The sequence below is a fragment of the Pinus tabuliformis genome, chromosome 5_1 (assembly GCF_031772625.1).
Source record: "Pinus tabuliformis cultivar Carrire ecotype Pingquan chromosome 5_1, CPIR1, whole genome shotgun sequence".
Taxonomy (NCBI): Eukaryota; Viridiplantae; Streptophyta; class Pinopsida; order Pinales; family Pinaceae; genus Pinus; species Pinus tabuliformis.
The window spans coordinates 930,717,269-930,737,831 of record NC_142305.1 but is presented as its reverse complement, the minus strand read 5'-3'; the positions used below and the strand labels follow the sequence as shown (position 1 = coordinate 930,737,831).

At 38.2% G+C, this 20,563-nt stretch overlaps 1 protein-coding gene across 1 annotated transcript in view; it reads right to left on the bottom strand.

Annotated features, from left to right (window-relative positions):
• PDIL5-2 (PDI-like 5-2) overlaps positions 1-1,669 on the bottom strand; it is a 97,859-nt gene extending 96,190 nt beyond the window's left edge. The window contains exon 1 of the mRNA XM_089433184.1: positions 1,313-1,669. Within this exon, the coding sequence (XP_089289310.1) occupies positions 1,313-1,549 (237 nt within the window). The 5' untranslated portion in view covers positions 1,550-1,669. The remainder of the gene's footprint in view (positions 1-1,312) is intronic.
• Between the last annotated feature and the right edge of the window lie 18,894 nt (positions 1,670-20,563).

The window sequence follows — 20,563 nt, the reverse complement described above, 5'->3', positions numbered from 1 at the left end:
AAAATCAATTTCACACATACAAGTAATTACTCCTTCAAATCAGTTTTCTATTCTTTCAAAAAACTTACAATGAAATCTCCACGAGTTGCCCACTAAAAAAACAGCATTGCACAGTTATAGAAATCGCCTTGAACTGCGCAGAATGACCTGTGGAGAATGTATAGCCTACTATACAGATGTACAGCCTAACTGTACGAACTGTGCAGTCTGTCCATACAAACTATAAAGACACCTATGCTGTCTATCCATACCACTATATAACTATACTGCACAATTGTATAAATTCGTATGGATGTATGAATATGTATTGCAGCCTCCTGAAAGCTGCCTAGATTCACCTATGCATAAATCCCCCTCTCTCTTTCACTCTTGATTGCTCAACCTGCTCAACTACTAATGTGTGTGTCAAAACCTCTATCTTGACATGTTACACTTTTAATTGAAACCAAAACCCTAATCTATTTTTGAGTTTACTTCTAATCTAATACATGCATGAGACACATCTTTTTAGACTTAACAGCTAAGTATAAGACTTTCACTTTTTTTACTAGAATGAAATATAAGATAGAATTACTTTCAAAAATATCTTCAACTATTTCTCACATTTGTGCGAAAATTCCTGTTTAAGCTATGATTCTCAACAACCTCAAGTGGTCAGACACCTGGGAATTAAACATCAATCCTTTGTGAAAAACTTCTCACTCCTCACTTGTGGATCCAGCCCCTTTGGGCGCAAAGTTGCAATTGTACAATCCCATCACTGTTTAATTTTGACATACAGCCAAACAGATGGCTACTAAAAGTTCAAAAGATTGAAACATATAACACACTTTCCTTCCCTCCTTGCTGTGTCTGAATTCCTACATACATGCCCACTGATTATCTTCTCGAGGCCAGTTTGTTTGTGATAATATCATCTAATCTAACATGCCTACCTTCAAGCTCAGTCCAATTATAAACAGCGATATATCTTCTTCTGCCCTAATTTTACGATTTTCCATTTTAATCAAAAAAAACCCGCGAGGTTAGACCTTCATTGTATAGTTTGTGTCCAAAACTCTGGCCCTAAATGCGGAACACGATAATAATAATAATATGTTACACATAAAATGAAAGACAACGAACTATACATCCAAAAATAGAAATTGAATTATGGATGTCGAATGAATGATGATGACAGAAGATTATAGCTTCTTCTGTAAGACAAATGAGTATTTTTGATAGATATGAATATGGATCTAGATGTACAATAATAAAAAGTAAATACAGAATACAGAATACATAAAAAATAATGGTCAACCGACCTACCTACCTCGGGGGAGAGCTTCTTGCAATGGCCGCACCAGGGAGCATAGAAATCGACAAGAATGTAATCGAATTTGGAAATGGCTGCTTCAAAATTTGTGTTATCCAACTCCAACACTCTCCCCCCCAATTGACGCCAAGTACTATCCCCCTCGTCATGGGATTCTACTCTGACCTCTGAACCTAAAATTAAAACGAAGAAGCACAAGATCAGAAATCGTGACGCACAGCGTGAATGATCCATCCTCTCTCCCTCTTTCCTTGGCCCCCTCTTTCTTCTAATTCTTCCAAATGTTTTCCACTGCCATACCAGTAAAAATGTCTCCGGCAAAAGATGAGAGTTCCAGTTTTATTTATTTGATTTCCTGCGAAAGATGAGATTTTCGAGTTTTATTTTAAAATTTTAATTAATTAATTAATTTTAAATTTTAAATTATTTAAATTAAAATGAAAATCCACTTCCACTTTTGCGCCAGAAAGAAAGGTGTCGGATAGTGTCAACTAAATCATTAATCGATAGAGATTAGCATTGTGCTTTTCTTTCGTGTAGGCGGTTGAAGTTATCTTGCTCATTTCGCTCCACACATGCACCGTTAAAATTTGAACTTGTTTTTGGTTATTCTATAAAGGTTTTTGGCGTTATTTTTTGTCCCACTCGGAAATCAGGGTAGGTTAACTCGAAAAGATCCTATTGGGCCTAATCCCAACCCTAAGGGTGTTGGGAGAATAGCATGGATGACTTCCCAACCTGTAAGGTGCTTTAGCAACCGGATATCAACCAATTGAGTTAATCTTTCAAGATGGTTTTGGGTATTATAAAAGTGTTTTTTGAAATTTGTCACAAAAAAATAACATTTTAATTTAAGTTTAGAATATAGATAGATCAAAAAGTGGTGATTCGATAAAAATGTTTTTAAAAGAATGGTGGTTTTTTAATCGACTTTGCTATATAGTGTGGAGAGGTCCGTGTGCAAAAGCTCTGGTGAGGACTGCTGCTCGGAAGCAATATATCTTTAAGTCGCTCGTTTAAATTTTTGGTTAAGTGAATACAGAGGAAATAGGATAAACATTAGATCTAAGGATTTGCTTTCCTGAAATCGAAAGGAGCGGCTCAGAAGTGGGAAGAAACCCAAGCCATCCTTTGTTCAACCTGGGTTCGAGTCTCCATTGTAGCAGGTGTCAGATCATTAGACCTTTGTGTCGTCCGTGATCCGATCTACTCATACTTATATTTGGCAGTATGTATTGGTGCGTTTGTTTATTTGGTGGTGCCCAACTTTACATTTAATTCTCATATGAATCTCGGGTTTTTGAAGGGAAGAAATCAGTCACGAGGGCTTGGGTTTGGACAGTATACTACCAGAAGAGTGGCAACCTGATTTTTATCCCACGGCAGTTTGCAGTGGGAGAAGAACAAAAGTGGAGGAACGTTCTTTTATCAAATGTTTGATGTGGTAAATTGTGATGGTACTCGTTAGTACTGCTTCACGATCACCCTTCGCCTGTACGCAAGGTATTCGATATATATTCATATGACGAGTAACGAACAACGTGGACAGCACTGAGAGCAACGAGCAATGAACAGTGAGCAGTGTGAGAGCAAGGAACTTTTATGCAACAGAAGTATCAAGCAGTGAGCAAGGAGCAGCGATAACCTGAACTGCAGGGAGCAGTGCAAAGTAATTTTGGCATTTTATAGACCTACATATTTCTCAAAACAGGTTGGACGCAAATGCATTCAAACATGACAAAGGGACAAGAAATTTCAGAATATGTGGAGACAGATGATTTAGGACAAGTGAAAATTGCCTCATCCGCTAAAGCTGGGAAGTGGGTTTGGATTAATGCTAAACAGTATCGGAGCATTTTAAAATGAAGACTAGCCCATCTAAAATGGGAGCAGACAAGGAAAAAACGGTCTAAAAAGGAAAGTACTCGAGCCCTTCGCAAGAAGCACTCAAACAAGTCCCTTCTACAAGCACGTGGCAACAAGAAGTCCAGAGGAAAATTCATTGATGATTCTGCCTTATATAGTCCCACATCCATACCTCTCACTTGGTCATTTGATCTTTATGTGAAAGAATTGTTAAATGCAAAACAAATATTGGAGGTTTTAGAAGCTAAAGAGTAGGAAAGAGATCATAAAATTCATATAATAACTGCTGAAAACAAGGCTTTAGCATAAAGCAATAAAGTTTTAAAAGAACAAGTGGCATTGTTACAGGAAGCTCTCCTAATAGGGAAGACACAATGGCAACGCGTGAAGGCGGATGTGCAAAACATAAAGAAATATGTAGAGGAAAGTACAGAGGTGGTGAATGTGAAATCATCCCAGGATAAAGGGAAAATGATTGCCCAAATAGACAACCATGAAGAGAAAGCAAGGGAAGAAAGGAAAGGAGATACCACCAAAGTTTCCAAAACTTGGGCTCAAGTTATTAGCAATTCTACTAGTAAGGAAGGAGAAACAAACATCCAGGTTGACAACATGCAAGATAGAGAAGGCAAGGAAAGACAAAATAGGGTAGCAAACATAATTATTAAAGGGGTGAAAGACTATGGGAAAAATGAATGTACTCTTGACCTTTGCAAGAGACTTCTTGAAAGACAAGTTGTTATGGCAAGGACAAATATGTCAAGCATGGAGGGTGGGTAAGTTTAGTAGGGAGAGAGCCAGGCCCATAAAAGTCAGCATGCCTAGCTTGTGTGATAAATATACCATTCTAAGCAAGAAACTTCTCTTGAGGGGTTCTCGTTTTTCCTAGAAGAAGATTTAACTGTAAAACAACAGGAGGAAATGTTAAAGGTTAGGGTAGCAAGAGAGCATGGATTTATAATGGCAAAGTTGTGATAGTGCGATTTGGATCTCCTTCCAAAGCAAAGCAGCAAGATGGTAACAAAGAAGAGGCAACAAACTCTTCAACAAGAAATCAGGAAGCAAGGTCAGTTGGGAAAGCAGGGACAAAGACTCAAATGTGAGTCTTGCATGTCAAAATAAATAGCAATCAAGTCATACCCAGGTTTCCTTAAGATTAGTTTGTTGGAATTGTAGAGGTTACCCATGGAGACGAGGACCTGGGTTAGGGCCTATTGTGCAAGATAGAGACATAATTTGCCTCATAGAAACACATGAGCATGAAGGGTACAAAGCACCTATGTTTGAAGGACACTGGAAGATGGCAGTGTGGAACAAGGTAGCAGGGAATGGAAAAGGGCACTAAGGTATCATGGTTTAAGTAAGGGAGAAAGAAGGTCGTCTCATTCAGTTAGAAAAATAAGACTCAAATAAGCAATTCATTTGGTTTAAAATATCATAAAATGGAAACCTCATCAGAATTGCAGCATGCTATTTTGCGCCGCAAATTTCAAAAACCTACAAAGGTAGAGGGCTTGACCACAAAGATCCATTTGCAGCCTTAAAAGCGAATATTGCACCATATTTGCAGTTAGGTGAAGTCCTTATAGTGGGTGATTTCAATGCTAGGACTACAAGTGAGCAAGCTAGAATTCTTTGTTGTAAAGGTGATTGCAACCCTATTTGGCTTACCGAAGAGAGTAATCATCAATGGGAAAGAATTTCATAGGACATGGGCTGTAATCTCTTTGGTGAACAAATGTTTACTCTATGTGGGGCCTTTGATTTAGTCATTTGTAATGGCTTCACTAAATGGGCAAAGTCTAGTAATTTCACTTGCAATACTTACAATGGAGCAAGTGTAGTAGATTAAGTAATTTGCTCGCATGGTTTGTGTGAGAAAATGGAGGAAGTTTTGATTGGAGACCAACTGTGGGACTTAAAATTAGATCACAAACCAATTTATTTATGTTTCTCTTGGACTCGAAAGAAACAATTATAGTAAAAAATTCAGCATGTCCAACAAAATCTCCCATAGGGCAGAATTATTTTGACCCTAGAAAATTGTAATACATTCAAAATGACGCTAGAGAGGCTCTTCGAAAAGGAGAAAATCACAATTCACATCTTTCATAGTCATGAATTAACACATTTAATTCAATGCACACTTGCAAAATGCAAAAGAGCAAAAATTAAGAAGTCTAAAACAAATTGCTTTCTGGTTAATGCTTGGTTTGACGAGGAACGCAAAAAGGCAAGGAGAATATGGAAAGAGTAAAAAAGGATAACATAAAGCTCAAAGCTTACAAGTAGTTATTAAGCAAGGAAAAGGAAGATTTCATGGTTTCAAGGAGGGAAGAGCTAATCTTCCTTGGGAAAAATAATCCCAAATTATTTTAGAAGGAGCTCCAACCAAAAAAGATACAAACTAGAAATAGTATTACAGCTTCTAAATGGTTTGACTATGCAAGACAACTCTATGAGCAGGATCCCAAGGTTGACCCTCCCCCCTTGGTCAACACTGATACTGAACTCTTCACGATGCAAGAGGTAGAGATGGGTATCAATAAGTTGGGTGTTGGAAAAGCAAAATACTTAGTTGAACTCCAAGCAGAATAAGTGGGGCTCAAAGATTCTTGCACCTCACATTACAAAAAATTTCAACAACATCATACAACAGGGGCTCCCCATAGATTGGACAATTAACCTGGCAATACCTCTTTTCAAGGGCAGTGACATCAATAATCCCTCCAATTATAGGACCATAGTGATAAACCCTTTGTTTACAAAGCTGTTTGGAAGCATGCTAGAAAACAAAATTAGCAAGAGGGCAGAAGAAAGAGATAAGCGTGCTAAAGGGCACGCAGGTTTTAGACCTAAACATTCCACAGTTGATCACTATATATCTTTAAGGCACATCATTGAAAAAGTTTGGGAGAAAACGGAAGAAGTCTTTTGTTGCTTTGTTGATTTCAGAAAAGCGTTTGACTCGGTTCCTAGGGATAAGATTTGACACATAATGGAGGAACTTAGGTTTCCTAAACTTTTGAGAGCAGGTGTGCATAAGCTGTATAAAGAGGTGAAAGTCAAAATTAGAACTTATGCAGGCATTTCTGAAAGATTTAGAAGCGATATCGGGGTCAAGCAAGGTTGCCCATGGTCTCCTACCCTTTTTGGTTTATACATCGACAAGCTTGAGGAGTCATTAAATTTGCAAGGGGGTGATGGTATCTATTTGGGCAAGTTTGTTATAAGGCTGCTTTTGTATGCAAATGACCTTATTCTGATTATTAAATCAGCTCTTGGTTTGCAAGAGCACTTACTATACCTTGAGCATTTTTGTAGTAGTGTGGGGATGCAAGTCAATATCAGGAAAACGAAAGTCGTGGTTTTCTCTAAGAAAATAAAACACAACCAACGTAAGCTCTACTTTGAAGGCAACATTCTGGAAGAAGTTGCGGATTACAAATACCTCGAAATTGACTTCAACAAAAATCAAAGTTGGAATGGTTGTAGAAAGAAAAGAACTTTGGGGGGTTGGAAAGCATTTTATGCTTTTCAAAATAGGTGTAGAGAGGTAGAGTTATGGGACTGGAAAACCACTCAAACTCTTTTTGGGCTTCTAGTGATTCTGGTGCTTCTCTATGGTTGTGAACTATGGGCCAGCAATACATCTGACATGCAGTGGAGACAAATTGAGAAAATTCAGAAGCGTTTGATTACAACAAATTCAAGATTAAAAGTGTAGTTCCTTATGATATCTTGTTAAGTAAAACAAGGGTTGCTCCTATTGAAGCAATTGTTATGGTGCGAGTCATAAGGTATTTAGAAAAAATTGAGCAAATGGAAAATGGTAGATGGCCTAAGGTTGTCTTTAATGACAGATTGTGCAAGAGAAAAAAAAACTTAGATGCAGCAAACTAACAAATGGTTTAGTAAATGGGGTATTTGCTTGAACGTGTGTCCCATAAACAACAAATAGATAAAAAAAAAGTTGTTATGGAAAAGTTCCACAACCGTACTTGGGATAAGGAGCTAGGAAGAAAGAAAAAGTATTATATTGAAGTGTTTAATCCCACTCATAGTCATCAACCAAAAGCATACATAGAGGCCAATATCTCTTGGAGAGCCAAAATTCTTATTGCTCAGTTAAGGACTAATTCTCATCAACTCTGTTGTGAAACAGGGTGCTGGAAAAGGCCAAAAGAAGTGTGGGAGGAAAGAGTATGCATTTTTTGTTCTTCCAGAAAAGTGGAAACATAAAAACATTTCATTTTAGAATGTGAGGCCTTCAAAGACAACAGGGAAAGTTATGCAGATATGCTGGCAACTATCTCTTAGGATAATCTATTTAGCGAGGGGTTTGTCAATAAGTTGGGAACATTTATTTTGAAGCTTCACAAAAAAAGGGTCAAATACATCAAGCAGATGAAGAAGCAATCTGTCCCATAGGCTATCTTTAGCCTCGTGGACGTTAAAATAATTTATTTCTTTCTTTCTTTCTTGCTATATTCATATTATATATTTGAGGTTCTAAACATTTTTGAATTTGATGGAAATCATTTTGTTTTGAATAAATGACAAGACAATTGGTAAGAGAATATTATGTATTTATCTTAAATATATAAGATTAAATATTTTTTAAGAATGGATGATTTCAATGGGAGGAAACTATGCATAAATGATAGTGTTATTCTAATTGGCATAACAAGTATGAATATGGTGTTGTTTAATGAGGCCACAATTTTGCCCCAACAACAAATTTCTCGTCGAAATCCAACAAAAAAATTCTTCAAGAAATTTGACTATGCCAGTGTTTAAATCATTTTTTATGGTGAAAATTGATTCAACACCATCAAGCACCCCCGAGGCACCCAAAATCTTGAACCTTGACAGTTGTAACCCAAATTTTCAAAAATTCTGCTGAATTTTCTCAAAATCATGCCAAAATTTCTATTTTTTCCTTGGTAAAATTGTGCCCTTGTTAGACTATGAGGTATGAATACATCTCTTTATATTTGAAAATTGTGTCATAAGAGTCTCATGCCACTGGGGATTGGAGGGGTTTACTAAATTGTCGGATCTCTGGAAGTCCCCTTGTAACGAGAAACGACAATAGCAACAATGCACGACTTTTGTTTCACAATTCCTCATGACACGGTGATTATCATAGGAGGGGTGGTGGGATATCTCAAAAAAGGAAGCATATTATCCTCGATGGGCACTTTGGGAATAAGGTTGATGTTACTACTTGCAAGGTATATGAGCCTCAAAGCCTTCAAAAAATGTTGCAATTCATATTTCACCATCTTCCTTCAGACTAGTTGCTTGTTTTCTCCCATTTCTCCTCTCTTCTTCGTCATATATATGTGCATGTACTCTTCTTGTGATTTAATCTACAATTGTAGAAGGATTCTTCAATTTTTTCTCATGGGTATTTGTGAATAAACAAAACCACCCAACTATTGTCAATGGGGTCATGAGTTCAAGCCCAATTGATTCACATGGTTTAGATTTACCACATGAACATTAAATCCATATCTTGACTTGTGGATATTGGGAAGGAAGACGTCTCCTATATTTTTGTATCATGATATTAATTTTGAAATGCTTGATTGGGGTTTTGAATTGTAGTTTAGTTATTGATTAATATGTTTGTATTGAAGTGGTGGTAGGAGTACAAGTGTGGGGGGCATGGATCATTTATGACCCCGAAGGAAACATTGAAACCACATACTCTTGGAATTTTGACAATGCTACCAATAATCAGGTTGAGGCCTATGCTTTCCTACTATGTTTTGAATTAGTCTCCTCCCTCAATTTTCAAAATCTAAACATTTTGGGTGACTCCAAAAATACCATCTAACATTTGTGTTTAAATATCAATCTCATTGATTCTTGATTGAAATCAATTTTCATTCGAATCTTACTTTTCTTCCCCCTTTTTCTAAGCTACCCTTCTTCCACACGACTATATCCAACAATTCTTTAGCAAACCTTCAAGCAAATAAAACACTTATTGGAAATGTTTAGGTTCATGTTATCAATGGGAAACCTTCCAAAATCCCAATTCAATGAAAGAATTTTTATTTAACAATCCTCACTCACCCACAAAATTTGTGTTACAGAGGGATCATTTCATAATCATGCATGAGATGTCCTCCCTCTCACCCCACATACTCGTATTATTCCATGTACCTCATTGTTATCCTCCCTCGTATAACACCTTTGAACGAGGTGGGATCTTACATTTTGCATCTAATCAAATGATCATGTCGCTATGTGGATTTTGTCTTGGACAATATTGTTAGTTATGCACCCAAGTTTAGGTATTAGGTGGTTTTCATTCCTTCGTCACTCTCCTCTAACACGACCTTTGTCTTCTCGTCCCTCTATCTTGTTTGTTTCTCTTGGCCCTTTCTCATTGCATACTTGTCCCTCCTTGGTTCACATTATCATTAGGGCTTTGAATAACCTCTTTGCCTTTAAGACAACTTTGGACTAGCTATAGGGTGACATCATTAACCTTCACTCCACACCTCACTCCATGTAAATTTGTTTGGCCAACCTGGAAGCTCAATTAGGAACAATGATGGAGATATTGATTCAGCACAAGGATCTCATACACCAAGTTCATGTCTACTTTCGGATGTTGGTGATGTAATTTGAGATCTGCTTTCAGATGTCAGTGATGGGCATCATCAAGCTTTCATGTGGTGCTCATCCTCCAAGAAATTTGGCTCAATTTCCCTGTCATAAATGAACTCCACCCTCCTAGACCTCAACATTGCTACTCTTGAAGTTTATTTTATAAGCCTGTAATTTATAGGCTCCCCCGCCCTCCATAGGTTTATTGTAAATGTTTTTCTTTTGTATCTGTGTTTTAGGAGATTATCTCTGAATCTACACTATAAGGTTTTTTGTTGAACCAGATAGTACCTACTACTCAAAACTCTCTATTGAAATTTCAAACCCTAATGTCTAGGTATGCTTCCTTCCAAAGGTGGATCCTAGCTATTGTACTTTTGTAGTGTCTACCAAGATATATTTTTTCTAATGAAATACAAATCTACTAGTTCTTGTGAAATACATATTTGTGTTTGTGTGGGGGTATATGCCATATTCTAAGTCACAACTTTTCATCAGTTTTTTTATGGTGAAGTTAAATATTCATTCCCAAAGACACCAATGTGTCCCTTTTCATACAATTAAAATTGATTTTCCTAAGATTGAAATTGTTTTCGATTTAGCAACAAAATAATATAGAGGATCAAAGGAAATATTCATTATTGGGCCTATGCCATCCAATGATATTCTTCTGCCATTGTCACAAACAAATTTGAATTCAAGTTAATCCTTAGTGGCATTCTTGCACATGTTCAAAAAGTATAAATTCATTAGAGTTCCTTTTGAGCTTAAAAAGCTTCCCCAAAAAATCTGGTGGGGGATATTTTCTCCTTGTTTTTCTTGTATATGTCCATGTAAAGGATAATTTTCTTTGTTATGTTTACTTATTACTATAGTCCATTGATTTTGGTAATATATAGCTATAAAATTGTAGCCCAATCTCTCTACACTCATTGTATGAGATATAATTGTCACTCTCACTTTATGACAAACATGAACAAGAAATAGAGCATAAACATTCTAACTTGGAAACAATGGCTATTGTCTATAGTCAACCATGTATTACTGCATTCATGTAAAACATACATTAAAGCATAAATCAATTGACCAAGAAGTAATTGTCCCTATAAAGCATTTGTGATGTTCTTGCATATAGGAATAAACATTTTGAGTTGTTCAAGATTATGTCACATGCATTCAACTCACATTCATGGCATCTTTGTGGCCACATCTGTGAATTCATGGTATATTGTGAATATATCGTTGGGACGGTTCATAGCTATGACATCATGATATTTATTGTGGTGGCAAGTTGTAGGCATCATCTTGGTAGTGATGCTTTAGGAGCAAAGCATTATGATATACACCAAGAAATGGAACATGCATATCTTACTTTATTATTTTGCGCACACAATAATTGACTTGAGTTAGTTATAGTCAACTTGGGTTAAGCTCTATGCAATCTTTAAGGAGTCATGCATAACTACCTATTGGTCTACTTTTGTATCTTAAGATTTATAAGAATTTCCCACAACTCGCTAAGGAAACATAAATGGCATACAAATTATGCATTGATAAATGCCTTAAATATAGCTTAGTGCTAGTATATTGATCCAACTAAGAGTACATATGTTGTAAACCTAAATTAATAATTGTTAGTAAACCTTTTATCTTTTCAATTTAACCTCTAATTTAAAAATAAATTATTTCGAAATGAAAACATTTTTATTTTTATTTTGAGAACTCAAATTTCTAACTAATTAGAAAGAATATATATATATATTCACCTTCACAATTTATTTAAAAAAATTATCCTTACACAAAGATACGCATCACCTTTTATTTTTATCATCCATAATATATATTTATTTAAAATAATAATAATATTGTAAATAAATTATTTTATTTTAAATTATTATTGTGAAAGAGAACTCTGCAACTTAGGGTTTGTCAAATCGTCGCTAGAGGTTTGCAAGCATCGTATTGGGTGCCTCCGGCCAAACGAATAAGCTAAGGAAATATCATCCCACGTCATTTTGGTTCCCTTCACTAGCTATGAGGAGTGGTGGCCCTATGAGCGTCCCCTCGCATGGGGGGGGGAGGGGGTGGCTCCTCCTTCTGCGACACAGTTAATAGGATGAATGCAACTTAGTCAAGTTGCTTAGGACAAGACCTGAATGCATCAACTGATACGGGAGGCCCCAGTAATGGGAGTGAAATGACAGGCGAGAAGACGCAATTATTGTCTCCCAAAAGCCAAAAAAACCAAAGTTTGTCATTCCAAAGAACCATTTGGAACAATCTCACAAGTATATGAAAGACCATGCCCTGATCTGCAAACTTTTGGGTATTTGGCCATGGGATCAAGACATCATTCAATGGAACCAGGCCAAATGGTCTCCCCGACGTCATATTGAACTGCGACTATGACCCAAGGGATCTTTTACGATAATTTTTGCAGATCTAGAAGATAGGAAATGAGTTTTTGAAAATGGACCATACTTTATGAACAAGGTCGGATTGTTCATCTGCTATTAGGAAGAGTACTACAATATGAAAAAAGAAGAGTTTTAGGTTGCCCTTGTATGGGTCTAATTGTTCTCACTTCCAGAAGATTTATGGGAACTTGATATTCTGAAAGGGATAGGATATGCAATAGGTAAATTTGTTAAAGTCTCATAAATAACGAAAATAAGAAGGCATGCAGCATATGCCCGCATCTGTGTCCATATGAATATATCTCAGCCTCTCCCGGAGTCCAGATATCTGGTGTACCATGATTCCATCTGGACCCAGCCATTAGATTATGAGCATGTACCTTTCAAATACCTTCGATGTCACAAACATGTCCACCTGTTCCGGGACTACCCTCTTACTATTGCAGAAGAAGCTCAACATAGATTAAACCAAAAAGATGAAGAAGGTTTTCAATAGGTTGTCAGCATAAGGAATCGTTCTTCTAGGCGTCAATTGTCGCCTCCTAACGCGCATTAGGGCCCTCCACCTCAGAGATCTCACCCTGTAATCTAGCCACAAGCGAAACCCTCGATGGGAGGGACCCAAATTCTTTTTGCCATTATGGAGAATCTAGAGCCAATGGCAGAAGACATTGAACAACCAACTCAAGTGTCTCTACAACCAATGGAGCTTGACAAGCAAATCTCATCGCATCCGGACAAAGTAACACTAAAGAGGAAATCGCCAAAAACCCTGGAGGAAGATCGAAGGCTGAAAGAAACCCTTATTCACACAAGCAAAGCCCTATAAACAGAGGAAAAGAACAACAAAATAGGACCAGATGAATGTAAAATGTTGGAATTTTTTAAGGTATGGATCAAAGTGGATGTGAAGGATATCCCTTCCAATCAGTTCACCCACTTCCGAAACCTATTTGGCAAATGGAGTGCTCGTCTGACGAAAAAAGATGGGGATCCCAGAGCTCTGGTCCCAAGTAAGGACGGAGGAATCCTGGCCCTTACGTATCTAGAACATAATGTTCTTGACAATGGAAAAAAGGGGAGAAAAACGACGAAGGAGGCAATTAGGGAAGTGGGTGAACTTTTGCTTAATTCAAGACAGATGGGGCAATTCACATATTATTTCCCTCGCTCCCTACCCCTTTCCCAATGAAATTAGTCTCGTGGAACATTTAGGGCTTAAACAACAAGGATAAGCTCCACTCTTTGAAGGAAAAAATCATCAAAGTAAACTGAATATTGTATTACTATAATAGAAAAAAAAATGACAGCGGCCAAAATCCAAGATGCAAGCAAATTCTGCTGGAAAAGCAATGAAGTGATGATGCTAGATGCAATCAGTGCATTAGGGGGTATTGTGGTGACCTAGGATCCCCACAAGGTAATCTTCAAAGATTCAATAGGTATGCATCATACCCACTAAGGTAGATTTAGACCTCTTGGCTCAGATACGTGGTTTGTCATAACGACTATATATGGCCCTTCCACCCCCCAAGCAAAAGAACTACTCCTTCATGAGATCTCCAACCTTAGAGAATGTTTTCCAAGTTATGCTTAGATCCTTGGGGGGGACTTCAACATGGTCCAGAATCTAGCCAAAAAACAAGGAGGAGTTAGACATTTTGACTCATGCTCGGTGGCCTTCAATGATATGATAGAGGAGATGCACCTGACATATGTGGATACAAAGGAGGGGTTGCACACTTGGAATAACATAAGAGGCATACAACATCAAGTGGCATGTCGTTTGGACATATTTCTCATCTCTGAAGATCCGCTCCTACAAGTTTTGTACATAGAAGCTTCCATCTTGCCTACCTTGGGATCAGATCACTGGTTGATCTGTCTAAACATAGCCCTTCATTCCCCTCCTAAAAATAGGCCCTTTCAGTTTGAAGGCTTTTGGATTCGTCATCCTGGTTTTATGGAGAAACTAAAAGTTTGGTGGGAAGCTTTGGAAGTGTCAGAAGGATCCTGCATGCAAACCTTTCAGAGGAAGCTAAAGATTCTTAAACTTAAAATCAAGATATGGAAGAGAGAAGAATTTAGGGATGTCTTTAAGGAAAAGAGAAAACTTGAGGCATAGATGGAGGAGATCTAAGCACAAATTATATGTGATGGGAGATCCGAGGCCCTGGCCGCAGAAGACAGACGCCTTTTAACCCAGCTAGAAGAGCGTCGCCAATAGGAGGAAGCCTTATGGAGACAAAAGTCTAGAGTCCAATGGCTACACAAGAGAGAACAAAACTCTAAGTTCTTCCACTGATCCATGATTAGCCACTGCCAACATAATCGCATCACACCTCTCACTTCAGGGGATGGAGGTCGTTTGGAGAATCATCATGATATGGAGAAAGAATTGATCTTCTTTTTCTCTTCCTTGTTGACAAAAGATGAGCATGACCAATGAAAAGACATAGCTTGGGTTACTTAATGTATCCCCAAATTGGTGACGGAAGATCAAAATGAGGCTCTAATGTGACCAATAACGACTAAAGAAGTTGAGACTATGATCAAGGAAATGCTTGCAAACAAAGCCCCAGGTCTAGATGGTTTCACCTCATAATTCTTCAAATATTGTTGGCCTTTTATGGGATAAAAAATAGTAGAATTGGTGGACGAATCCCGACGGCATAAACAATTTTGGTCAGGCCTAAATGCTACCTTCCTTACTCTCATTTTGAAATCAAAGGATGAAACCACTCCCACTGGATTTTGACATATTGCCTTATGCAATGTGATCTACAAAATCCTTTCATCAATCCTCGTCTGTCACCTGAATCCTATTCTGCACCAAATCATTAGTTTCGAGCAATCAGGGTTTGTGGAGAGACATCAAATCCTCGATGGAATTGTCTCTGCCCATGAAGTCATACACTCACTTAAAAGTCATAAGAAGCAGGGAATGATGATTAAGTTGGGCCTCTCCAAAGCCTATGATCGACCAAGTTGGAACTATCTTTTTTGGTGTTAAAGGTGTTTAGATTTGCGGATCATTGGATCCGCTAGATTCGATCCATGATCTCTATGCCATTCTTTTCAATCTTGCTTAATGGTGTTCCATTAGCTACATTCTGATCTTCTCATGGCTTACGACAAGGGGACCTAATCTCCCCGTTCTTATTCATCATTGTTTCAGAAGTGTTGGGTCATCTTATCAAGGCAACGAAGCATGGTAATAAGTTGAAAAGGCTTCACCTCCCAAGCACATATATCTCTATGAAACACCAGCAATTTGTTGACGACAACCTTCTATATGGGGATCCCTCGGTCCGAAAGGCAATGACTATTGATGGGATCCTTGCAAAATTCCAAGCTACTTCAGGTATGATCATTAACAAAGAAAATGTCATCTTTATTTTTTCCATACTCCTAGACCTGTGTAGAATAATTTGGCATGATTACTAGGATTCTCAATCGATTACCTTCCCTCGAAACATCTAAGAGTTCGTTTACTTGCTAACCCCCTACGCATAGCATGTTGGAAGGACATATGTAATAAGATCATGGAGAAGTTGTCCAACTGGACATTCCGTGTGCTCAATTTAGCAGGATGTGATACCCTTCCCAAGGCAGTTCTTCAAGCCATCCTAATCTATCAACTTTTTGTTCTTCCCACCCCCAAATCCATTTATAAATACTTGATCGCCATCTTCAGAAAATTCTTATGGCACGGAGCAACTCTAGAAAGTAAATGGTCCCCTGTTTCCAGGGACAAGCTTTACCTTCCAAAACCTCATGGGGGTCTAAGACTACATGATCGAGAGAACTTAAATGCAGTTATGGGTGCTAAACTTTGGTAGCGTTGGGTACAAGGAGGCACAAAATAGTGGAAACAAATTTGGACTCCTGAGTGATCCCTCTTCTCCTCCCAGGTCTTCTATATGGAATTTGTCCTGTTGTAACAACCACCTTATCAGTGATCACTTCTTTTGGGAAATCAGGAATGGTTTGTCTTCCCTCTTCGGGAAATAAAGAATGGTTTGTATGCCCTCTTCTGGGAGGATTCTTGGAAGCAATTACTTTGCTTAGACATGGTTGTTTCCCTTCTAGGGCTTAAGGTGCTTATGGACTAGAGGAGTAACAACATAGTGGCAAAATAATGGAGAGCAAACACCAATCAGACGAAATGGAGAACCTGGAAATCTGAATGTTCCTTGTAGCTGGAAATACCCGCAGATCGATGGTAGGTCTTAAATCAATAGTCACAAGAGAGATGCATCTCAATTTCCCAATACCAAGAAAAACACTAATGGGGTTATAGCGCCAGTGGGCTCTTTCACTATTCAAGAAGCTTACCTCATCAAGGCTAACATCTATAATTTGTCAACGCCAAAGTATTTGGGATAAAATCTAGAACTGGAAACTATGGCTGAAAATCTCTCATTTTTTATGGCTTGTTGGGCATAAAAGGATCTTAACATGGGATCGAATTCTTAAAAAAAGTTTTATTGACCCATCCTAATGCCCCCTATGTAAACATCATGAGGAAACAATGTTTCATTTATTGAATACATGCCCAGTTGTCGAAGAGGTATGAGCTATGGTTGCCATATTGTTTGGCCCTTTTGATCGAAATCGTGAAGACCTTCTAGCTACAATTAAAACTTGACAAAGATCTTGATTTAAGAACACGATCATGAATAGGACCTGACACCTGGTCTTGGGGTTCCTCCCCTGGAATATTTGGAAGGAACGAAACCATGTAGTTTTCTGAGATCATTAATTGTCTAGTTCCTCCTTCTGGAATATAGTAAAAGAGAACATGAGGGAGACCATTTTGGTTGAGAAATCGGAAGACTATGACTGGAAGGTGGACCCTCCTAAAGCATCAATCCTCTCATCCCTTAATATGTCTCCTGAAACGATTTTTCACTAGGTATCCACTAGGTCGACAACTCGAATGTCCTCTTCATTAGTTTTCACCAGACCTCCAATGGGCTTTGTGCAAATCAACTTCAATGGGGCCTCCAAAGGCAACCCAGGTCCAGCTGGATATGGAGGCGAGCTATGACATAATTCTTTAGGTTCTCCAGTGGGTATATATGTTGATCATTGTGGCAACACTTCAAACAATGTCGTGGAGTTAACAATGTTGGAGAGAGGCCTCACTCTTACGCATAAGTTAGGACACTCTAAGATTCATATTGTTGGAGATTTGAAAATCATTATTCATATGATACAAAAGCTCATCAATGGTTTCCCTCCTTCCAAACTAGTGAGAAGTTGCCACTTAGAGTCCTAGGTTGGTCGGATAAAAATCCTCTTAGATAGGTTCTCGCATACCACCATTGCTCACATATTGTGAAATGGCAATAAGGTAGTTGATAGGTTGGCGAATTAGGGATCGACGACGCATCATAAATATTTCGCCACTCCTTGACATTAAGTTTTGAGCTCAGCTAACCTGGACCCAGGCGAATTGAACAACCTATCCAGACTAATAGAAGAAGATTCTTCTTTCCCCGATGGGGGTGGACATAGGCTTGGAAATCAGGCATCTGGGTTATGCCCTTTTCCCATGCAAAAAACATGTTAGTTATTAATTATGGCTCATGGCGATGGTACTCCTACCATGCGAACTCTCCAGAAGCTGAGTTTTGGTAGTTAACTGGTGCTCTAGGTAATCACCCAAGGTTCGTAACTTGGGTGATGAGTTTAGGGCGTTGGGAGTGCAGTTAGGTTCATGACGGAGACCATGTGTGCTCGCTTGGGTGTTGGTTTAGCTGGCGTAGTGCAGTGGTCGTTCGTCTTGCTGTAGTTTAGATTCACTACAATTTTCAAATCAATATTTGGGACCCAGGCTTGACTTGGAGAGGTGGAATTCTTCTCGGTGCCTAGCTAGGATGGGAAATAAGGTGAATTCTCATCAATTTTGAAAGTGGGTTTAAGGTGGATTGTTTCATGTGCTTTGTGAAGGTAACCCCTCTACTTTGTTTTTGGTTCTTCGTCTGGGTTCTTATTTATTCAGTGAATGATCTTTGGTTCATTTCCATATGGAGTGTTGTGAACTGGAAAAGTGATCAGGAGAGTGGCATTGGTAATTCTCGCAGTGGGGATTTCAGGGGTTTCATTAGGAGTGTTTCAACCGCTGAAGCCCTAGATGCTAGCATTGTTTCTAGCTTGTGTCTGCCTTCGTTTGAATTTCACCACCTTATTCGTTCTGGTTTAGTTCTCGTGTTCACCGTCTTCATTGTCCCAAGTCAGGGATTGATTATAACTCTATTTTTCCCTCTATTCCCTCGAAATTGTTATTGGTATGGGGTTAATTCCCTGTGGGTGGGGTCTCTAGTTAATTGGGTGCATACAATGATCATTTGGAAGGTCGTTCATCTAGTTAAAGAAGGCATCCTTGTAATAAGTTTAACCCGGAGTAAGTCTATCTCTTATCACTCCAAGGCCTCTCCTCGTTGGGTGTGTAGTGCTTCAAAGCTATATAGGCTCCCTTTTGTTTTTGGTAGTGGCTCTATGTTCTGCTTTGAAAGGGGGTTTCGGGTCCCTTTCCACATCCCACTTAATAATCTTCATAGTTCGATGCGCATGTTGTGCCCTCATGGGTGGCCACCATTTCCCTGCAGCTTGTTTGGCTCTTAGTCAAAGCTTTTCTTCAGGTAATTATGCAGATATGGAACGTGACGGTGAGGTGGATCACGCTTTGGTTCGTTCTCCTAGCTGAATTGACGCTCCAACTTCATTGGAGTCCATTGCAGAGCAACTTAGAGGAATTCAGGAAAATATGGACATCATTTGAGAACACCGATATGAGGACCGTAATGAGGTGGTTGCATATATGAATGATATTCAGTTTAGACAGAACGAGATTCTGGAGCAGTTGGACAATCTTCATTGGAGCCACTGTCGCACCAATGAGCATCTTCGCGATCTGGAAGCTCGAGTTGAACACATTGACTTCCACATGCATGAACATGTTGGCTTTCATGTTGCACCTCCTGTAGTCCCTCCCCACCCCCCTCCTTGATATGTTGTTGTCAGTATTTGTGCTCTTTTTGTCTCTCTTTTGTGATGTATGGCTCTTAAGCCTGGCAGAAATAATGCTTGTAAGGATCAATCTTTGGCATACTTCGACCCCCAATGCCAACAAGTTTGGTCGAAATGAGGCTCGAGGGGGGGGGGGGGTAGAGACATTTTGTAATATTTATTTTTATGAGAATATAATCAAAGAAATTTGACTGACAAAAAAATATATTGTAAATAAATTTAATTTGAAAGATTTTTTGTTTATTTATTACATTTTTTGAAAGTTTATAATTTTTTCATGTACTCTTTTTAATTCTGTTTTTTAAGACTATAGAAATTTAATATATATATATATATATATATATATATATATATATATATATATATTCTTTTTCTTGATGAAAGATTTATTGATTCACACTTGTCAATTTTTATAACTTTTAACTTTCATCATTGAAGGGCTTAATGACTATATGCTCTTCTAATTGAAATTAAGATCAACCCTTCAATTTTGATTAATGGGTACATGCACTCTTATTGTCCTCGGCTGAAGGTGGGTATACAATACATGATTCATTTTTTACCAATGTTAGTTGATATTTTTTTTTGTAAACTTGTTTGTATTGCCAATGAGAAACCAAGTATATTTTATCACCTTCCTATTGAATAAGTTGTCCAAAATTTAAACATCATAAGTAAGAGTAGCAAAGTATTACTAACAACGGAAAAATCCCAAAAAGCCTTCCAATGACTACACCATGAAACTATTTATGACTCTGAAGATGTGATCGGGGCTGAGTCCCTTGCACTCGACTTAGGTGAGGATGTAACATCTGCTATGCATAGAATGTAATGCTCAATGTTGTCAAGTCTCGCATTAACTCTTTCCAAAATGAACTGTTGGTTGCGCTGCACCATGATAATTTCCTCCAATCTGAACTGGGTTATGACGATGAAATGGATAGGCCTACTATTCTCTCTTCGATAAGAATGGTTATGAAGCAACCTGCCGGGAATTCTTATTTGAGAAGCCATGTTGTTCTTTGCCAACACCTTACCCAACAGAGTTTTCGTTTGCTAGTACAAGGAGAGGGCATTCAAGTATTATTTTATTTCCCCCCTCGTGTTGTTAGGGTTAGGGATCCATTGTTCTAGGACATCCAAAATCTCAGTGTTCTCTGTCCCAGAGCCGGGCAACCAAAAAAACCAAAGAAAGTGGATAAGTCCATAAACAAAAAAGACAGACAATAATAATAACTCTTTGGAAATGTCTCGCCTCTAGGGAAGATACTTACACTAGCAGAAGTAACAGGTTATCCAA